At 43.4% G+C, this 17,175-nt stretch overlaps 2 protein-coding genes across 6 annotated transcripts in view; one reads left to right on the top strand and one right to left on the bottom strand.

Annotated features, from left to right (window-relative positions):
• Positions 1-8: 8 nt before the first annotated feature.
• Positions 9-10,031, bottom strand: prmt9 (protein arginine methyltransferase 9). Its single transcript, XM_086120216.1, has 14 exons — positions 9,745-10,031; positions 8,921-9,124; positions 8,648-8,796; positions 7,618-7,854; positions 7,355-7,522; positions 6,686-6,788; positions 6,146-6,255; positions 5,707-5,899; positions 3,572-3,755; positions 2,381-2,736; positions 1,770-2,092; positions 1,533-1,686; positions 531-653; positions 9-356 (listed from the first exon to the last, which is right to left on the bottom strand). The coding sequence occupies exons 2-14, from the start codon at positions 9,119-9,121 to the stop codon at positions 135-137; spliced, it is 2,523 nt and encodes an 840-aa protein (XP_085976342.1). The 5' UTR covers positions 9,122-9,124; positions 9,745-10,031; the 3' UTR covers positions 9-134.
• Positions 10,032-11,474: 1,443 nt separating this feature from the next.
• arhgap10 (Rho GTPase activating protein 10) overlaps positions 11,475-17,175 on the top strand; it is a 42,795-nt gene continuing 37,094 nt past the window's right edge. For 4 of the 5 annotated variants that reach the window (XR_015101811.1, XM_086119863.1, XM_086119862.1 and 1 more), the window contains exon 1: positions 11,475-11,993. Coding sequence is in view for 4 of the 5 variants with exons in the window: in XM_086119863.1 (XP_085975989.1) it covers positions 11,840-11,993 (154 nt within the window). In the remaining variant the exon portion in view is untranslated. The remainder of the gene's footprint in view (positions 11,994-17,175) is intronic. The other variant, XM_086119861.1, reaches the window with a different exon arrangement.

Below are 17,175 nucleotides of genomic sequence, written 5' to 3'. Positions count from 1 at the left end.
CGTTTATATTTTCCCAATTGTATTTATTATTAAAATGTAGGTTTTTTGTTCTTAGTTTTTCAGAGGTGAACGCAACGCGAAAAGGCCAAGTGGCACAGTTGAAAAACAATTCATGCTACCACTCTGTTGCAACATCACTCATCTCTCCGCACCTCGATGGAGATGCTGCTGTTGCGGAGCTTGACGGTGAGCCGGACCGTCTCGCCGGCCACGACCTCAAGTGGGCGCTGCAGGACCACGGCAGCCTGCTTCCAGTGAGAGTTCGGGGCCAGCGTACTGACACGAGTGTCCTCATCCAGGTGGATGTCGTACCAGAAAGGCACCGCAGTGATTCTGCCCGACAATGTCGACCGGACCTAAGTAAACGGTCGTACAGAAAACCATTTGGTAAAGAAAACGACTTTGATTTGGATCTTATTTGACTGGACTTTATTCATGTTGCTCGTATAATTTTGTGTCACACTGTTGGCTAATTATTATTCTGATAGCTTTCAACTTGTTTCCGTCTTTCTGTATGTACAGCAACCCACCTGGACCTCCCTCTCGTCGTAGTTAGCGTTAGAGTCCATGAGGTCCAGAACAAAGAGCTCGGTCGGTTCGCTGAGGTGTCGACATGCCAACGTGGAAAAATCCAGGAAAACGTGGACTGGAACCTGATACACAAAACATAATTGGTTGAGACAGTTTTGGGTACACAGCATGCAGTACTCATTGGTAATTGAATCGTTTACACTCACTTTGAAAAAGGCTTGTGAAAATTGTGAAAAAAGTTTTTCGAGATGGTTGCCATCTTTTAATTGATTGTTTTATTTTATTTTATTTAATTGAAGCCAGGGGTGTCAAAACATTTTTTGTCGCGAGCCACGTCGGATTTACGGCTTTCCTCAGAGGGCCAATGCAAAATCTCAACATTATTTATTACCTCTGGCAATTTGACATTTCGGTACAGATTTCAGCAAGGATCATGAAAGTTGACACACATGATTTGCATCCGTGGGCCGCATAGAATGACGTGGCGTGCCGGATCTGGCCCCCGGCCCTTGACTTTGACACCTGTGCTTTTAAGAACATATTAAGCAGGCAATATTTGCAGTCAGGTAGTATTTATCCTCTACGTTGAACAACCAATATTAGCTTACAGTGTCGCCCCATCAGTTTTTGCCTACAGGGGCTTAAATAGCTAAAAAATCTTCACCAGGTGTCACACATTGGCAATTGAGATGCAGATTTTGAGCGACACACACACCCCAAAAAAATATATATATATACTGTATATATATATATATATATATATATATATATATATAGAGAGAGAGAGAGAGAGAGAGAGAGATTTTACTGTTACAAGACAAGCGCAATGTTCATTTTTTAGAATTACATTTGAAAAACCAATCAAAATAATTTCAATGTATGCTGTTTATTGTCTAAATTCACAGACAGCCGCAGCAGATAGATGAAATGACTAGCTACAGTAGTGGATAGCTTGACAGTGGATGGTGTTTATTTGCGGGAGGCATTTTATGGCGACTTACGGTGAACTGATTTATGAACGGTGCGATGTCGAAGCCGAGCGTGGCCTCGCGGCCCTGGACGGCACTCTCCAGCAGCAGCGTGTCTGACTCCACCAGCACGCCGAACATCATCAATTTATGTGGGAAGACGCGACCGCCGCACTCCAGCAGACATCTTGGGAAATGCAAAATAGGAACGTCGCAGGAGCTCGTAAAATAAGAAAATGTTGACTCCACACTGCATACGTCTTGCCTCACCTAGCCAGGGACGCCTTCTCCATCAGCTTCTGCCTGACGAGCCCGCACGTCTCCACGCAGTCCAGGAAGATGGCGCTCCACAATTTCTCGCGTGAGGGCCTCTGTAGCTCACCCTGCTCATCCTCGCCATGGTTGAGCCAAAACTCCAAGCTGCCCTCCGGAACGCCATTGGCGCGCGCAAGGCGTTCCAGCACTTCCTGTTGCTTGCTCTTTTCCACCGAGCTGTAGGCCTTCACGTCACCGTGGCTAGCAGCGATGAGGGACAGCATGGAAAAGCCCTCCGACACATCCAGAACGTACAAAGGGTCCGCAGTGAAGGGTTCCTATCCATTACAAATGACAATACAAATTATTAATTGGGTTTGTTTAAAAAAAAATTCATGGAAAGAGGACTTTGAAAAATCACAATAATTGCAAATAGATTATATTTCAGAATCGTTCAGCCCGAACACTTTTTGTCCACAATCATATAGGGGCTTTGAAATGGTCAAACCTAAGATGGGAGGAGTCATTGGTTAAGACTCAAGAACAATAGGTGGTCCCTGGACCCTGGTTTGAAAGCCCTGGAAATTTGTTCAATCAAATTCCATACGACTGCATACTTCACGAACCTGCGAAGGAACACCGGAAAGGTCCTGCAGACTTTGAGATTGGGCCTTCAACCGGCTGATGAGTTTGGACAAGGCGCCGGCAAAGCTCCGATGGTAGTCGGAATTGTTCAAGAGCGCCATTTCCGAGCACTCCAACATGCAGACGTCTTGGTGTTGCCGCGTTTGGAGCGATGCCAGGGCATTGCACAGCTCCACTTCCGCGTTGGGGACGAAGTCGTCGGAGTCACGAGGGTCCGGACACGTGCCGAGACGGATTTCCTGACCGGCTCGCAGCACAGAAACGCTGCACAGCCTGAGGTAGGCGTCCCGGCAGGACACTTCCACGATCAGCTCGTCGCCGCCTTTTAGGAGAAAACCTGACGGGAAAAATACAATTAAAATTAAGTTAGCATAACGCATCTAGCTGTGATGCAAGCATACAAAGTACTTTTTGGAGGGTTGGCTTTTTTAGCAATCAAGCTACTGTTGATTGAGGCATGATGATGACTGAATTCTAAATGAAGTGGAATCAAAGATCAGGACAAGGAGAGCAATGAGATTCAAAAGGACAGGGGGCGGGGTAAGGTGTGGTGTGGGATTCCTCCAGGAATAACATCTGTTCGTGTCTGCACGTCAAGATGAGAGCGATATGCATACTTCATGATCGCTAAAGACCGTCACAGCCGATCACGGCGCACAAAAACAGCGGACGGGAAGAAGCGGATGGAGTTGATGGGCATGAATGTTGACGGATTCCCGTGACGACGGCGACAGTTAAGTCAGCTGCCGTCTGGAGGATAACGAAGTGCGCGTCTGACTCCATTAGTGTCATTCTCTTCTGATTCCGGGTGGAAATGCTTGATGAAAAGATTTATGTGATCAACTTAATCAGTCCGTAAAGATTGGAAGACCCACTCCAAACGAGTGAAAAACATTATGAGGGCTGACCAATATCGATTTTTTTCAGGTTGATGCCAATACGGAATTTTGGCAAAATAAAATTATGACAACCGACTAATGACTAAAATACTTGTAATGGATGCTGGAGAGACTCCCAATCAATCCCAGGATGCCTTTGAGCAGGGCACCAAAACCTCGACTGATGTGAGACACCACTTGGCGCAATCCCTTGCCCCTTGGAGTTCTTCTTCCTTGACTGAGAAGTGATTGGTGGTGATTTGGCGCCATGCAATGAACAAATTCCCGTTTTACCCTTGGTGGTGTGCTCAGGGTAGATGGCTTGCTCCCAGCAGGTGTCCTCATGGGGCCCCGTTGACAGGCTGCTCTCTTCGTCCAGGTGCAGCTGGAACCACACCGCCAGAGCATCCAGCTCGCCCTCCCGCACCACTGGTAGGCGCACCCGCTGCACCGGCCTGGAGCTCAGACCTTCCAGCTCCTGCAAAGGACATACAATATTCTTATGTTTGACTTCAACTTTGGGATCTAAAAGCCCTACAGGCAAACCAAAACCAAGTGGGTCACATTCGGCAAATTAATAGGTCACAGGTACAAATTGTCATCATTAAAGAACATTTATTAACAGTGCAGGCATGGATTTAATGTTCATGTTATGTCATTGGGTAAAGGTGACCCCTTAAAAAAATTGTACATGTTTATACAGTATGTTTACAAAAAACTTTTTTACTTGCCAGACTGTATTTTTTTTTCTTTTTCGTTTTTTCTTGATCTTGTTAATCCACAAAGGTTGAATCCTCTTCTTGTATTTATTGTGGGGGCTTGTTTCTGAAAACCGTTCAAATTACATATGTATAGGTGGAGCAAAAAAGTAAAAATACATGTAACAAATTGGACATCCCTCATACAAGTGTGAGTCTCTTGACAATAAACCTAAAATAAAGTCAAACGAGATAGCCTGGAAGGTATTCACAGTGCAATACAGTCACCTAGTGGCAATTAAAGGTACTGAAGGAATTATAAATTATACACCTTTACAAATGTTATAATTAACTTAATGCAATCTAATTTAATTTTACGTCTTGCTTTTACTGTACTGATGAAGTAAGCTAGGTCCGACGCTAGTTTTCCAAGCGAAAGTTCTATTGTGAAAAAAAAAAAAACTAACTTCATCAGTCATTGCTACTGTTCATTCCTTTTGTATTCCCTTTCAAACAAGTTAAGCGAGTGACAAGGATGAATAAATTACGTCCGCTTGTCTGCAGTCCAATTGCCGAGCGACGCAGCGTCTGTGCTCGTCTGATAAACTTGTTAATAATAAAATCTGCGAGGAGCTCATGAATGAGACAATCCCCGGCAGGCCAAACATGATGCAAAATGTTTTGCTTCCACGAGAACAACGCCAGTGAAGTCATTATGTTTTGGATGATTCATTGGTGTGGTTATTAGGGCCCCATTTTTGATCAAAACATTTGTGACAAATATTATACATTTACAAAGTGCATATGGCAATGTTGCTTACCGCGTCGCGACATTTTTACGAGCTCTTTCGCAACAGGCATCAGTAAAGTGTAAGAATAATTAAGGCCTTATTTCTGAAAAGGTTCCTTTATTTCTTTCAAGGCAGTGGTTATTTGATGACCAGTATATTACTTTTTTTTTCTTGAATTATGTTTACAGTATTTGTGGAAATGTTGTTAGTAGTAGTAGGTAAATTTACAAGTATGATAATATTGTTCATAGTAATAGGTTTGCACACTTTATTTTTTTTTTACCTTTCTATTTTTCTGAGACTACAAGTTTCTTAAATACATTTTCAAATGATCGTTTTAACCCGTAAGAATTAAAACTGCTCACTGTATAATAATCTATATTTTTTTAAAAATCCCCATGACTTTTGATTACTGCAACAGGGGGGATGGAAATAGATCAACTGAGAATTAACAGCGCTTTAAAATAAGCAAACTAGATGAGAAAAATATATCATTAGGACAAATTATTATTATTGTTGCCGGTATTACTTTTTAACACAGTGATAGTGCCCTGCTGAAAACAGTCGAAGTGCACAAATAATTGATACCAACACAAAAAGGCAATGGCCAAGAAATGCTACAAGATGGTGGCACATCACTAATTTTGCCGTTAAACAAAGTTATGGCTTGATATATGAAGCCCCTCCCATCAATTCGTTTTTCTTTGTTCCAGTCCACACACACTTTTTACTCCTCTAAAAAGAATTTGATTTTTTTTTCATGTCTAAATTAGGTAGTGGGAAACAAAAAATACATTGTCAAGGTGGGGATTCTCCCCTTTGTAAGAAGACTTGACAAAATCTGAGCTATGATGTTTTTAAAACTACAGACAATCTCTTACACACACACACACACACACACAAAAACGTCTCCCGGAAAAGTGTTCAAATGTCGGCTCGCCTGCACGTGGTTGAAGTTGATGTGGAGGACGGTGAACGGCTCGGTGAGGGCCGTGTAGCCTCCCGGCAGCCTGCTGAGTCTCTCGGTGGTGTACGGCTCCATGGAGTCATCCGGCTCAGTGCTGCAGCTCACCGGACTGCGCAGCTGCTCGGCCGCCGCCAATGACAGACCACCCACTTCTGACACGCAAAGCCTGAACCAAAACCAGACAAAAAAAATCAATGAATAAATAAAATTGGTTTATTGCCTTTTTTCAGATTGTTTTGGCCTTTTGTGTCCATGTACATAGTGTGTGTGATGTCAATGATTGGCTGCACAGCCAACAGAGAGAGTTTCCACTTCTTCAGTTTAAAATTAGTTCTTCTTCTACGTCTTAAAATCCAAACCAAATCGCAAGCTCATTTCAGAGGTTTATCCCTGAACAATACGGTTTGTTTACTTATTGTGCCGACGGATCTCCAAGCACTCCACAGCCATGGCGAAGACGGTGGCTCTGGCGGGGATGACCCTCCCGGTCGCAGAAGGGTCCGTGGATGCAGTCTCCCCACTCTGTATGAAGACACAACACAAACGACTATGATGCAGCAATGCAAGATGGCAGCTCATTTCACAAAAGGGGAGTGCCACTGATGTCAATTGCCGTCAAAAATGTTGTTTTTCAAATTCTTTATTTATTTTATTTTTAGGGGATTGGGCTGATAAAAACGATTGGTTCAATTTATCAAGCTGGAAAAGTTATATTTAGATGTAGAATTGATGCAATGTACAGACATGCACGCACACACACAACTGAATACTACTACTACTAAATAATGTGCAAATAGTTCGTCAAATGTAAAACTCTGGCAATGGTGATATTTGTCAATCCATTATTTTGCCATCAAAAGCACATTTCCATTGTGACTGTGGGTATTTTATCAGTGAAAACGAGAGCATCCATTCTATTGGGACTCCCTTCCATGACTGCCTTTGTCGTTACCTGCGGCGGCAGGAGCAGGTGGTGCCAGGCATGGATGAGACTCTCGATGATACCTTCTCCGAACAAGCCAGCGTCTACCGTCTCCGTCACCACCAGCGACACTCTGGCAGATCAACAAAGCAAATGAAAGGGGGCGAGTTAGGAGGAGGGTCGGCTGGAGAGACAGATTTTTTTCTTTCTTATGTAGTGTTAGTACTGCCTCGAGATATGGTTCTACTCTTGGATTACAATGCCTACTTAAGTTTGCATCTGATTGGTCAAAGTGAGAGAAATGCATACAACGCATATGAAAGTCATAATTTATTGCACACCTTTGCAGTGCGCACATTGCATGTTGCATTTTCCCAATGACAATATTTTTTCGATATGTTGTGAGGCCCTAATAGATTACATGAGATCAATTCTCAAATGGTAGGACAGGCCCCCCTGGAAGCGATACGAGGGGGCATTTGTGTGACCCAAGGGGAACATGCGTTTTTGATGTATTGCAATTTCACATACATGACAGTAGGTGGCAGTGGTCATCTCATTGTTAGAGTGTGCGTGGGGATGACCAATGTGCAATGAATGACAAATCGTGGCTCACCTGTTTTGAGTTTGATCATGTGACGAATTTACAAACTCAAATACGATCCTTATCCCATCCTCGCAAAAGAACCTTGTGCGTACCTGTGTGGGATGTCCTTCGGCACTTCCATTTCCAAAGACTTCATGTGGAGGATCTTGGTGCCTTCGTCCATCCCGTTGGCCGCCACCACCTCGCAGGCCAGCTCGTACATCGTCTTGGAAAGCTCGCAGGCGTAAACCTCGGTGGCCCCCGCCTTCTTAGCGCACATGCTGACAATGGAGAAAATTGTCGGGAGTAACGTTAACGATGAAGCACGACAAGGTCGCGCCCAATCACAAAACATACCCGAGCGTCCGCATCTCACCCAAGGATCCCAGTGCCAGTACCTATGTCCAGTACAGTGTTGCAGCCACCGCGCACCGCCTTCTGGATGGCCTGCTGGTACTTGCGGTTGCGGCCGTGGTCATTGAGCATGAGGAAGTGCCAGCGCTCCACCAGCCAGTTAGCCACACGGTAAAAGTTCTCCCTGGCCTCCGGGAAGTCTGGCTTCAGCTTCAGGGCTTTGAAGAAATGGCCCGCCGCTTCATCTCGGAAGCCCATTCTGAGTTGTTTTTAAAAAATGGTTGACAAAATGTTATCCCCAATAGGTCGCGTTGGATTTTCATTGGCTAATTGCACGTCAGTTAGCGTTCAGAAAAATATACGAGTAATGCAGTCATGCTAACAGAAATATAGTAGACTTTCACATCTGCAGTAAGTGGCTCAGTAAGCTACAGTAATATTGTTTTTGTTTTTTACAGAGGATAAAGAATATATGCCTGTGAGTATCATTACATTTTCTGTCTCCATGAGTTGTGTTCAAATACCCGTTGCCAGATAGATGCTATTTGTTAGCTCATCAATGGTGTTTTACGTTATTTGTTAGCATTTAGCCAAGCCTCAGGTATCAAACTCAAGGCCCGGGGGGTGTGAGATCATTTTATGTGGCCCGTGAAAGCAAATCATGTGTGTCAAGTTCCATGACCCTTGCTAAAATCTGTGCCAAAACTTTCCATTTTTATGTGTAACAAATGTTAAACAATGGTGATGATTATTTTTTTGTTCCCCTTTTTACAGTGGCTTCAACAATAATTCAACTATTATCCTTGAATTCGGATTTCGAAATTAGCGTGCCATCAATTTGTGGTGTATATGTCAGAACACAATGAGACGATTAAACATTTATTTAGTTTCACCGTCATGATGGCCCAGTGAGGGACGCTGGAACTACGAAAAATACGATTTGGACACCCTTGAGCTACTGTCAGGGGATTTAAAACATATCTGTGTGGTCGTTTTCCATACGCAAAGTGGAAACTGTTATGTTGCATGACCATCAATAAAGGAGCTCATACCTGAAGAGGTGCTCGCCCATGCTGTTCAGAATGAGCTCATCTGCAGGGAAGAGCTCCAGTGCTTGCTCGTAGCAGCCAAAGAGGTCCTGAATGCGGCCCGCTGAGTCCAGCTCCTCGGCCCATTTAAAGAGTGTGAAGCGGAAGGACTCCTAGAATTTTATGAGTGTTTCAGTATTGGCATTGAGGTATAAAAGTCAGAATTTTGCCATCATGACAACACGAGTGCCACCCTGTTTGTTTGTGTTTTTTTAGCAGCGTGCTCACAGACATTACCCGGGCAAAGTCCTTGAACTCGGGCGCCAGGTTGAGGACCAAAAGGTAGTGCACAAATGCGGGCCCATAGTCTTGGCTGAAGAGGCACTGTTGGGCACTTTCCAAGGAGCTGGCCAGCAGTTCATTCCTGGCCGGGTCCTCTCGAGGACGCCTCCGGGTTCTCCTGCCACTGTGCTTTGGCTTTGCGCTGGCATTAGGCATCCCCTGGAATGGTTATGGGACATTTCGGAATGCATTCACATTCACGCCCCATAAAATGAAAAAGAAAATTGAACTTATTACCTCATGCTTTTTATCGCCTTTTTTCTTTTAATATTCTATTTTTCACGTCTCGCTATTAAACAAATAAAAAATAACATTTTTGCAAAATGTATATTCGTCATCATATTACCATTTTAATATTGTGATGTTTTGCTACTAATCTTATGAAATTGTAATTTTAACCCAGCAAATGTATGATTAGTTTACCTCAGAATGTTACACTATAAATCAGCATATATTGTATTGTATTGTATGTTGTTGTTGATCTTGACATGTTAAAAATTTTTCAGGCAATATTTTCAAACCACTGCTCAAGTAGTGCTGCTGTTTTGCTTTATCGTGTGATTTTATTATTCGTTTTTGTGTATGCAAGGAGCGTCACTACGAGGACACATTTGAGCATGGGCAGATTGACATATAGTACTCTAAAATTGGGATACTGTACTCTATAAAAAGTTATGTGTTAATGAAATACACCACACCAAATGATCTGAATCATGCGTCATGGACATGTATTAATTTTAAAAAATGCGACTCGCCACGCGTCACTATTGTTGACCCACCGTAAGAGTTTCGATCACAGCCAGGTAATCTCTGCAACGCGGTGCTTGTTGTCGTTTCAAAACAAAAAGTAAACAATACAAACAACGTTTTGGCTGACGTTTCGGGCACGCTTTACGTCAAAATATGTCTTTAATGATAAGCCTCCGGAAGGCTCTTCTTCTCCAAGGAGGCATCTCGGAGTTGGTTCCAAACAAGCAGAAAGAAACCACCAATACGTAAGGTTTCCCCCTCTCAATCCAAATACACTGGCCGCGTTGTAAAACGGAGTTAATAGCACTATGGAGCTAGCCGTGTCCTTACGGTAAATCTACTCGGGTGTTCAACACTTAAGAAAATAACGTTCCGCCTCAAAACGTAGTCTCCCTCGATTTTAAAAACGTCGAAAACGTTATTTCGCAAAGACATAAAACAATTCGAAAACTAAAATTAGAAACAGCCATGACAATGACAGCGTTGATTCGTGTTTGGTTTGAGATCCTGAGCTCTTTTATTGTACTATTTAAGCTTATTCGTGGTCATTTTTTGCATCATTTATTGCATTGATTTTTATTCAGAGCACCTCAAATTAGTTAGTTTTCACAATGTGCAACCTCAAAATGGACGTTTTTAAGTGATTACTTAAATGTATTTTCAGTACTATACTACTATTACCATTATACTGCTAATACTGTCTTTCTACGACCTTTAGCAGTCTTTCTACAGCTAGCACAGAGAACGTCCACATTTTAAACCAAAATGCACGAGATATGTCCGATATTACTGATGTCTGAAAGGCTACATTTCCAATCCAAATTATAATGGGCTTCCCCTTCATCTTGGCCAGACGGTCAACTAGCACATCTCCAAAAAAAAACCCAAAACAAAAATGGTTGCTTCATTCAGTGTGCGAGAAGATGTGTGAGCTGTGGCAGGACAACCCACACGTCTGAGCATCACGCAGTTCCTGGCCGAGAACATTAAAAGCATCCTCAATCACACCTGAGCTGTCTCCGTGGGATTTTCAAGACAAGACAACTCCAAGAAGGCCATGACGACAGAGGTGGATGATCCTTGGAGAATACCTCCAATATAGGATGAAGGGGAAAACTTGTAGTGTTTAGTTTTGATTTGAAATGTATTGTCTGTGACATCAGTCCTATAACTTTTCTGACATGCTCATTCGATTTTTGGGGTGGGGGGGTCACCGTGGCATGACTAAAACATGCATGGCAGGTTGATGGAACACACTGAATAGTCCCTAGGATTAGTTGTTCGTCCATGCGACTTGACTGTCTGGCAACATGTTCAGGGTGTTCCCGCCTACTGCCCAAAGACAGCTGGGATAGGCTCCAGCACAACCCTTGTGAGGAAAAGCACATTAGAAAATAGATAGATAGCTCGATAACTAAATAGATAAATGCGTGAGTAGAGGGTTAAACTGGGGGCGGATTTGGATGCCCTAATGCTCCTCGACGAGACCAAGAGTGTTCACTATAATTTTTTTCACGACGTCACATTATTAGCCAGCCCATAAGATACGAGGCTATTTGAACAAGTGACTTAGGTTAGAAGCTTGAACATTAATAAGGTTACCACGAGTGTTCTTTTGGTTTGTTTTTTTTAACCGTGTTATCTCAACCGTGCTTTTTTGATTGCAATTTGTTGAGTTGCCATGCAAAAGGGGAAGTGGTAAGGAATAGATTCTCTCAACAGCGCTGAGCACTCTTTGGTTGAAGTTTCCACCTACACGCACGTAGTTGTCAGCAGAGTTTCTCAATCTGTCACTTTGCTAGGTGGAGTGCGTCTATTGAGGGCAAAGAAAACATGCACGCGGCTGCTTTCTGACAACCGCCCTGGTGTGGACCTTCTTCTACCGATTCGACCCGTTTCTGAACAACACCGCGCCTCGCTTTTGCTAGCTCCTCTTTGCCCTTAAAATTTGACCACTAAAGAGCAACTCTCGCGCGCGCGTGATACAAGTAGTAAACCATGCTAACCGACGTTAGCCGCTCCGAAGCTAACTAGCTATGCCGCTGACCCAAAAAGTATAGGTTTTATCCCGGATTTTCTTTTTTTTTTTCCCCCTCCAAAAGAAGTCGAGAAGCCTACGGAGACATGGGACTTCACCCGCTGGAATTCAGTGAATGCTATCTGGACAGCCCCTGCTTCAGGGAGAAGATTAAGGCTCACGAAGCGGAGCTGGACAAAACCAACAGGTTCATTAAGGAGCTGTACAAAGATGGCAAGAACCTTATTAACGCCACCAAACGTGAGTCTACTTGTAGTGGTCTGTCTGGGCTCAAGTTTATTGGTTGTCTTGTGGAAAGGTCTACTCGCAGAGCATAAGGTTTGCAGAACACTCCCCCTTCATTCCTGGATAGTACGTTTGGCTGATGTGAAATGCATTGATGCGGTTCCGATTGCGTCGAGACGTTTCGTTTGCACGAAGACTCTTAATGTGCTGATGTGAAATGCATTGATGCGGTTCCGATTGCGTCGAGACGTTTCGTTTGCACGAAGACTCTTAATGTATCGTCATGTCTCACCAGTAACTTGCAGAATAGGAAATGTGTTGTCAAAAATATGCGCTTAAAAATTAATGAGTGCAACTATCACCTAGTGTAGTGGATGTGCAATTACACGTCATTCTAGTACACCTAAAAAAAAAATGTTACCCGGGCTTAGCCCCCCCCCCCCCCCCCACCGCCTTCAAACCCCTCACACCCCTCCTAAAATGTGATGAATCAAATATCATGACTGACCGAGACTCGTTTTTCCCCACCTTTTTGGTTGACACTGCAGCGTTCACCATGCCAGAAGCATTTAAATAGCAACGTGACAAGTCAAGTTTATTTGTTATTTATTTGTTAGCGCTATCACTCTTAGTCACAAAAGAGTCTCAATGGGCTTCACAAGTCTACAGTTGGCAAATATTAACGCCAATCCCTGATCTCAACGCCCCCTCGCCCCCAACCAAGCAACGAAAAACAAAAGATTTGCCAAAAATGACAGACTGTCAAAATGCTGAATCTGTTTAGAATAGCCCATTCAATCTGTGTTAAAACATTTTGAAAGTCACATGAAGGGTTCTGGAGAAATTGATTTCAAGTGAGAGTAAAATCGTATATCTTGATTCGTCACTACCAATATATCTCCTCGACCCTTTTGTTTCGCCTTTTACTCATCCCTCATCCTTTGCCCCCCCTCCCCAACAAACCCAACCTAAATCGCGCTAATGTAACATTATTCATGAGAAGAACATCGTGGGCAGTAGAAAAGTGACTGGTTGCTTTTTTTTCCGTCAATCTCTTCATTAATCCCCTTGAGAATCTGCAGCAAAAAGTGTTGCATCCCTGCAGAACAATCCTTATTCTACGGAGAGCGAATCTTGATTCTGCGGCCTGAAAGTTGATTTTCCGTGGGTGTTTTAAAAAAAAAAAACGTAGAGCGAATCTTGATTCTGCGGCCTGAAAGTTGATTTTCCGTGAGTGTTTAAAATAAATAAATAAAAGACCTAAAATGATCAGTGATAAAAAAATGGACTACTTAAGGAAAATTTCTTTTGGGAAATCATTTGCAAAACCAAAATATTGTGGAACATTGTGGTTATAAAATAATCAACATCTCCGTTACGTGACGTCCTCTTTACTGGACGTCTCCATAAAATGAAGAGAAAGAAAAGCTTTGCCATTTTTCCCCCGTAATAATCCCCCCTCCCACCCCGCCTGCATCGCCCTCTTTCGACATAAGATGTTAAATGAACCCCGACGCTTTGGCTCATATTAATTCGGTAAACATGGCTGCACGTGTCATCGTCTTTTGCGTGTTTGTGACTCGACGTGCTTTAAGGGGGTGCGTGTCACATCACGGACGCGTTCAGTTTGCATGAGAGGGACTCAATTTGGTTTATCATGTGAGCAAGCACATCAAAAGGATTTAACCCCCCAAAAAAAAAATTCTGAATTGGGTGTCACGCCCTGAAGTGTGAACACAGCTTGTCTGTCCACGACGATGAAAACGGCATGTAAATAATGTTTTGCAGTTCGCCCGTATTTTCCACAGATAGCTTTCAATTTTACGGAGAGTTTTCAAACCCGCGGCAAATTCCGTAATCACAGATTCCTGCGGGGCCTAATTTGTTCTGGGGGGTTTTAGAGGAGCTTGAAATTCTCATTTCTTGTTTTGTTTAGTTTTTTTGTTTCAAAAACTCCACAAGGCTGGCAGTCACTAGTCATGTTGCAAATTTAATGTGTCACACCAGACACGGCGGTGCTGAGTCACTCAGTGAAAGTGCACATTGTCACTTTCACTGCAGTCTTTTTTTTTAAAATTTTATTATTTTTTTTTGCTTTCCAATGGGTTATTTATATATATATATATATATATATATATATATATATATATATATATATATATTTTGTAACCTGTCCGTGCGGGTTGCCATGTCACTGCTGTATCCTATTGTAAAAACCTCCCGCCTGTTACATCAGGTACTTGGAAACCGCTCTCGAGATTCTTCTCTAAACCTTTACCCCAAATTAAACTAATTTAACAGTAATAAAACAATGATCCAACTATGGAGACAATAATAAAAAAATTTAAAAAAAGAGACCTCAGTGTTCTGGAAAGCAATGGCTCTGGAGCTTCTTGCCTGAGCTCTGATCCAGTCAGACCGAAGCCGATCCGGTACACTAATAAAACAATAATCCAACTTTTAAGGAAGATTAAAATGCCACTGCCAGATGCCCAGAGTGTCCTGGAATGTCCATATAAAGGCAATCCAGGACCAACAACATTTTAGAAACCAATGAAAAAAAAAAAGCTGACAAGGATACTTTTGATATCTTGATCAAACAATCTGAGTAAGAATTAAAACAGTCTTTTTTTTTTGTTTGTTTTTTTCTCTTGAGTCATCACTTTTCGGGCACGGTCTGACTTTGACCTCTTGTTGTCCTCCACCTCAGGGGCTCACCAGGAAGCCCGTCCTTTCTTCACTTAGCTCACGTTTTTATGGTGACTTTTTCAGGCCTTGAAAAGCATCCACAAAGTTAAACTCGAGTTTGGTAATTCGACTTGGAGTACGTTACATGAACCCAAAACGATGCGTGCCACTCTGCTTTGAGTTGCGCCATATTATCGTTGCTTCAGCTTAACTTCCCATAGCTGACCTCTGGTTGTTCCACAGTCCCCAAATTAGCCGAGTTTCAGGACACAACTTACTTTTTAGGACGTAAACTACTACCTATTGAGGAATAAATCCTCTAAAATAAACTCGAATCTTTAGGATGTCCTCTCTTTTTCAAGGTATGTGTTGCAGTTAAAAAAAAAAACTGCTCACGTTTTTGACCTCGGAACGTTTGCGATCGTGTGACGTCTCTCGCTCAGCGACTCCCTTCCATTCCCTCAGCTGGGAGGATGTCCCGCTACGGAAAGTCCTTGGGTTTTGGAAAGGAAACTTGGCATCGGGGATACCAGGGGGGGGCCAAGAGAGCCGTGACATGGAAGTGTCCACAAGAGGAGCAACAAGCAGATGGGCTTCTATTTCTTGGGCTTTCCTCCTCAGGAACCATGTCCTGTCTGTAACTGTTGCCCTTAGGAAACATGTCGATTGATGGTTTGTCATCCTCGAAAAAGTATGAGCGTATCTGACCGAAGGCCTTATTTGCATTTGACCTCTTGGTCCCTCTACTGGAATTACCTGGGAGTTCAAAAAATCTCATCGTCATTTCCGCAGCCGGACTTGCTTGCGCCACTCGCTGCCGGTCTCCCTAGAAAAGAGGCGTCTGGGTTTTGCGAGGGTCTGGGTTTTAAAGAGTAGTCGGCCTCCGCGTGCTTTGGCCCGCTCCGCTTCACGAAAAAAAAAATCACCTCGCGACTCGTGCCAAAGAGCCACATCACACAGCCTTTCATTAAACTTGCATTAGCCTCACGGTAGAGGTTTTCATCTCGGACCGGAGAAACAACAAGACGACAAAATAGCACTTTTGAGCATCGTAAAGGAAGGACGCCACCGTTGGCGGTGGCGTGATCGCTGTTGCCGTAAATTAAAAAAAACAAAACCAAAAAAAAAAAAAAAAACGAGAAAGAGATGCACATCTGCGACCAGCCACATGGTCATTGTTGCCAGGAGGCCTTCCAGCATGACCTCACTCCCCAGGCTTGTTTTGAGAATCAGGAAGTGTCAGATGGACTAATGCATCAACGGGATTGGGGGGAGGGGGTTATGATCTCTGAGCAAGGCTGCGGTAAGGGCAAACGTCGGAGGGGAAGGGGGTGCGGAGCGGATCAGCGTTTGTTGGACTGGAAAAGACGGCAGATTGAAACAGGAAGGGGCTGTGGAAAAGCAAAGCGTGCTTGCTGCTCTTTCAACGTCCGGGGGAAGGTGAGCTGCGACCGACGGGAGTGGAGCAAGCAAAACAAACGGCGCGTCGGGCGGATACGAAGACGACATCTTCAGTGCTTAAAACTTGGACTTTCCCTTTCTGATTTGTTTTCGGGGAAGCATTTGAATCAACTCTTGATGCGCTGCTCTCAAGACAACAATCGCAGCCACGACCTAAAGCGAAAGATTGAAAGAAATTGCAGTTGATGCAATACTCAATGGTTTTCATTTGACTTTTGGATATTTATGACCTAGTGGCCTGGCTTGGTCTGGAGTGTAGCGAACACACCCTGTACAAACGAAGACTTGCATTTTTAATGTGATATGAATTGTTTTATGCTCCCTAAACATGCACCACATTTGTTTCGGAATCAGAATAGCTTCTTTGTCGTCGTCATACTACAGCAGTGGTTCTTAACCTTCTTCGAGGTACCAAACCCAACCAGTTAATATGCACATTCACCGAACCCTTCATTAGTGAAAATAAATAAACAAATAAATAAATATATATATATATATATATATATATTTTACAAATTCAAGATATAACCCCCCCCCCCCCCCCCACGTTTTAAAACCAGAAAAAAAGTAAACATTTCGAGAGAATTTTTTTTATTTTTGTACGTACTCTCACAACATTCACACGTTGACTACAAAGCGAAACAAAATTTCCCAATGTACTGATTGGACAAGCAATGTCATGTGATCATCTGCAGCCAGAGATGGCCAAGCGGGCGTGTCACGTTGACACGTTACAATACAATACATCCTGATTTATATAGCGCTTTCATAACAGCTGCAGCTGTAACAAAGCGTTGATTCGGGTGTGTCTTAATCTCCACGGCAGAGGCTCCGTCGAACCCCTGAGACCGATTCACCGAACCCCTGGGTTTCGATCGAACCCAGATTAAGATCCACTGTACTACAGGGTGCAATGAAACAGAACAGATGCAACCCATCCAAGTGAGAGAAAAAAAACGGTGGCCAACAGGTTGATACAGAACGGGAGTCTGCCGGGTCACCTTTTACAGCAGCCCGGCAGACTCCTGTAGAGGGGAGCACACTATGG

The sequence above is a fragment of the Hippocampus guttulatus genome, chromosome 9 (genome assembly GCF_054856545.1).
Source record: "Hippocampus guttulatus isolate MCC_2025c chromosome 9, RoL_Hgut_1.0, whole genome shotgun sequence".
Classification (NCBI taxonomy): Eukaryota; Metazoa; Chordata; class Actinopteri; order Syngnathiformes; family Syngnathidae; genus Hippocampus; species Hippocampus guttulatus.
The sequence above is the reverse complement of the archived record's forward strand: the minus strand, read 5'-3'. Positions and strand labels throughout refer to the sequence as shown.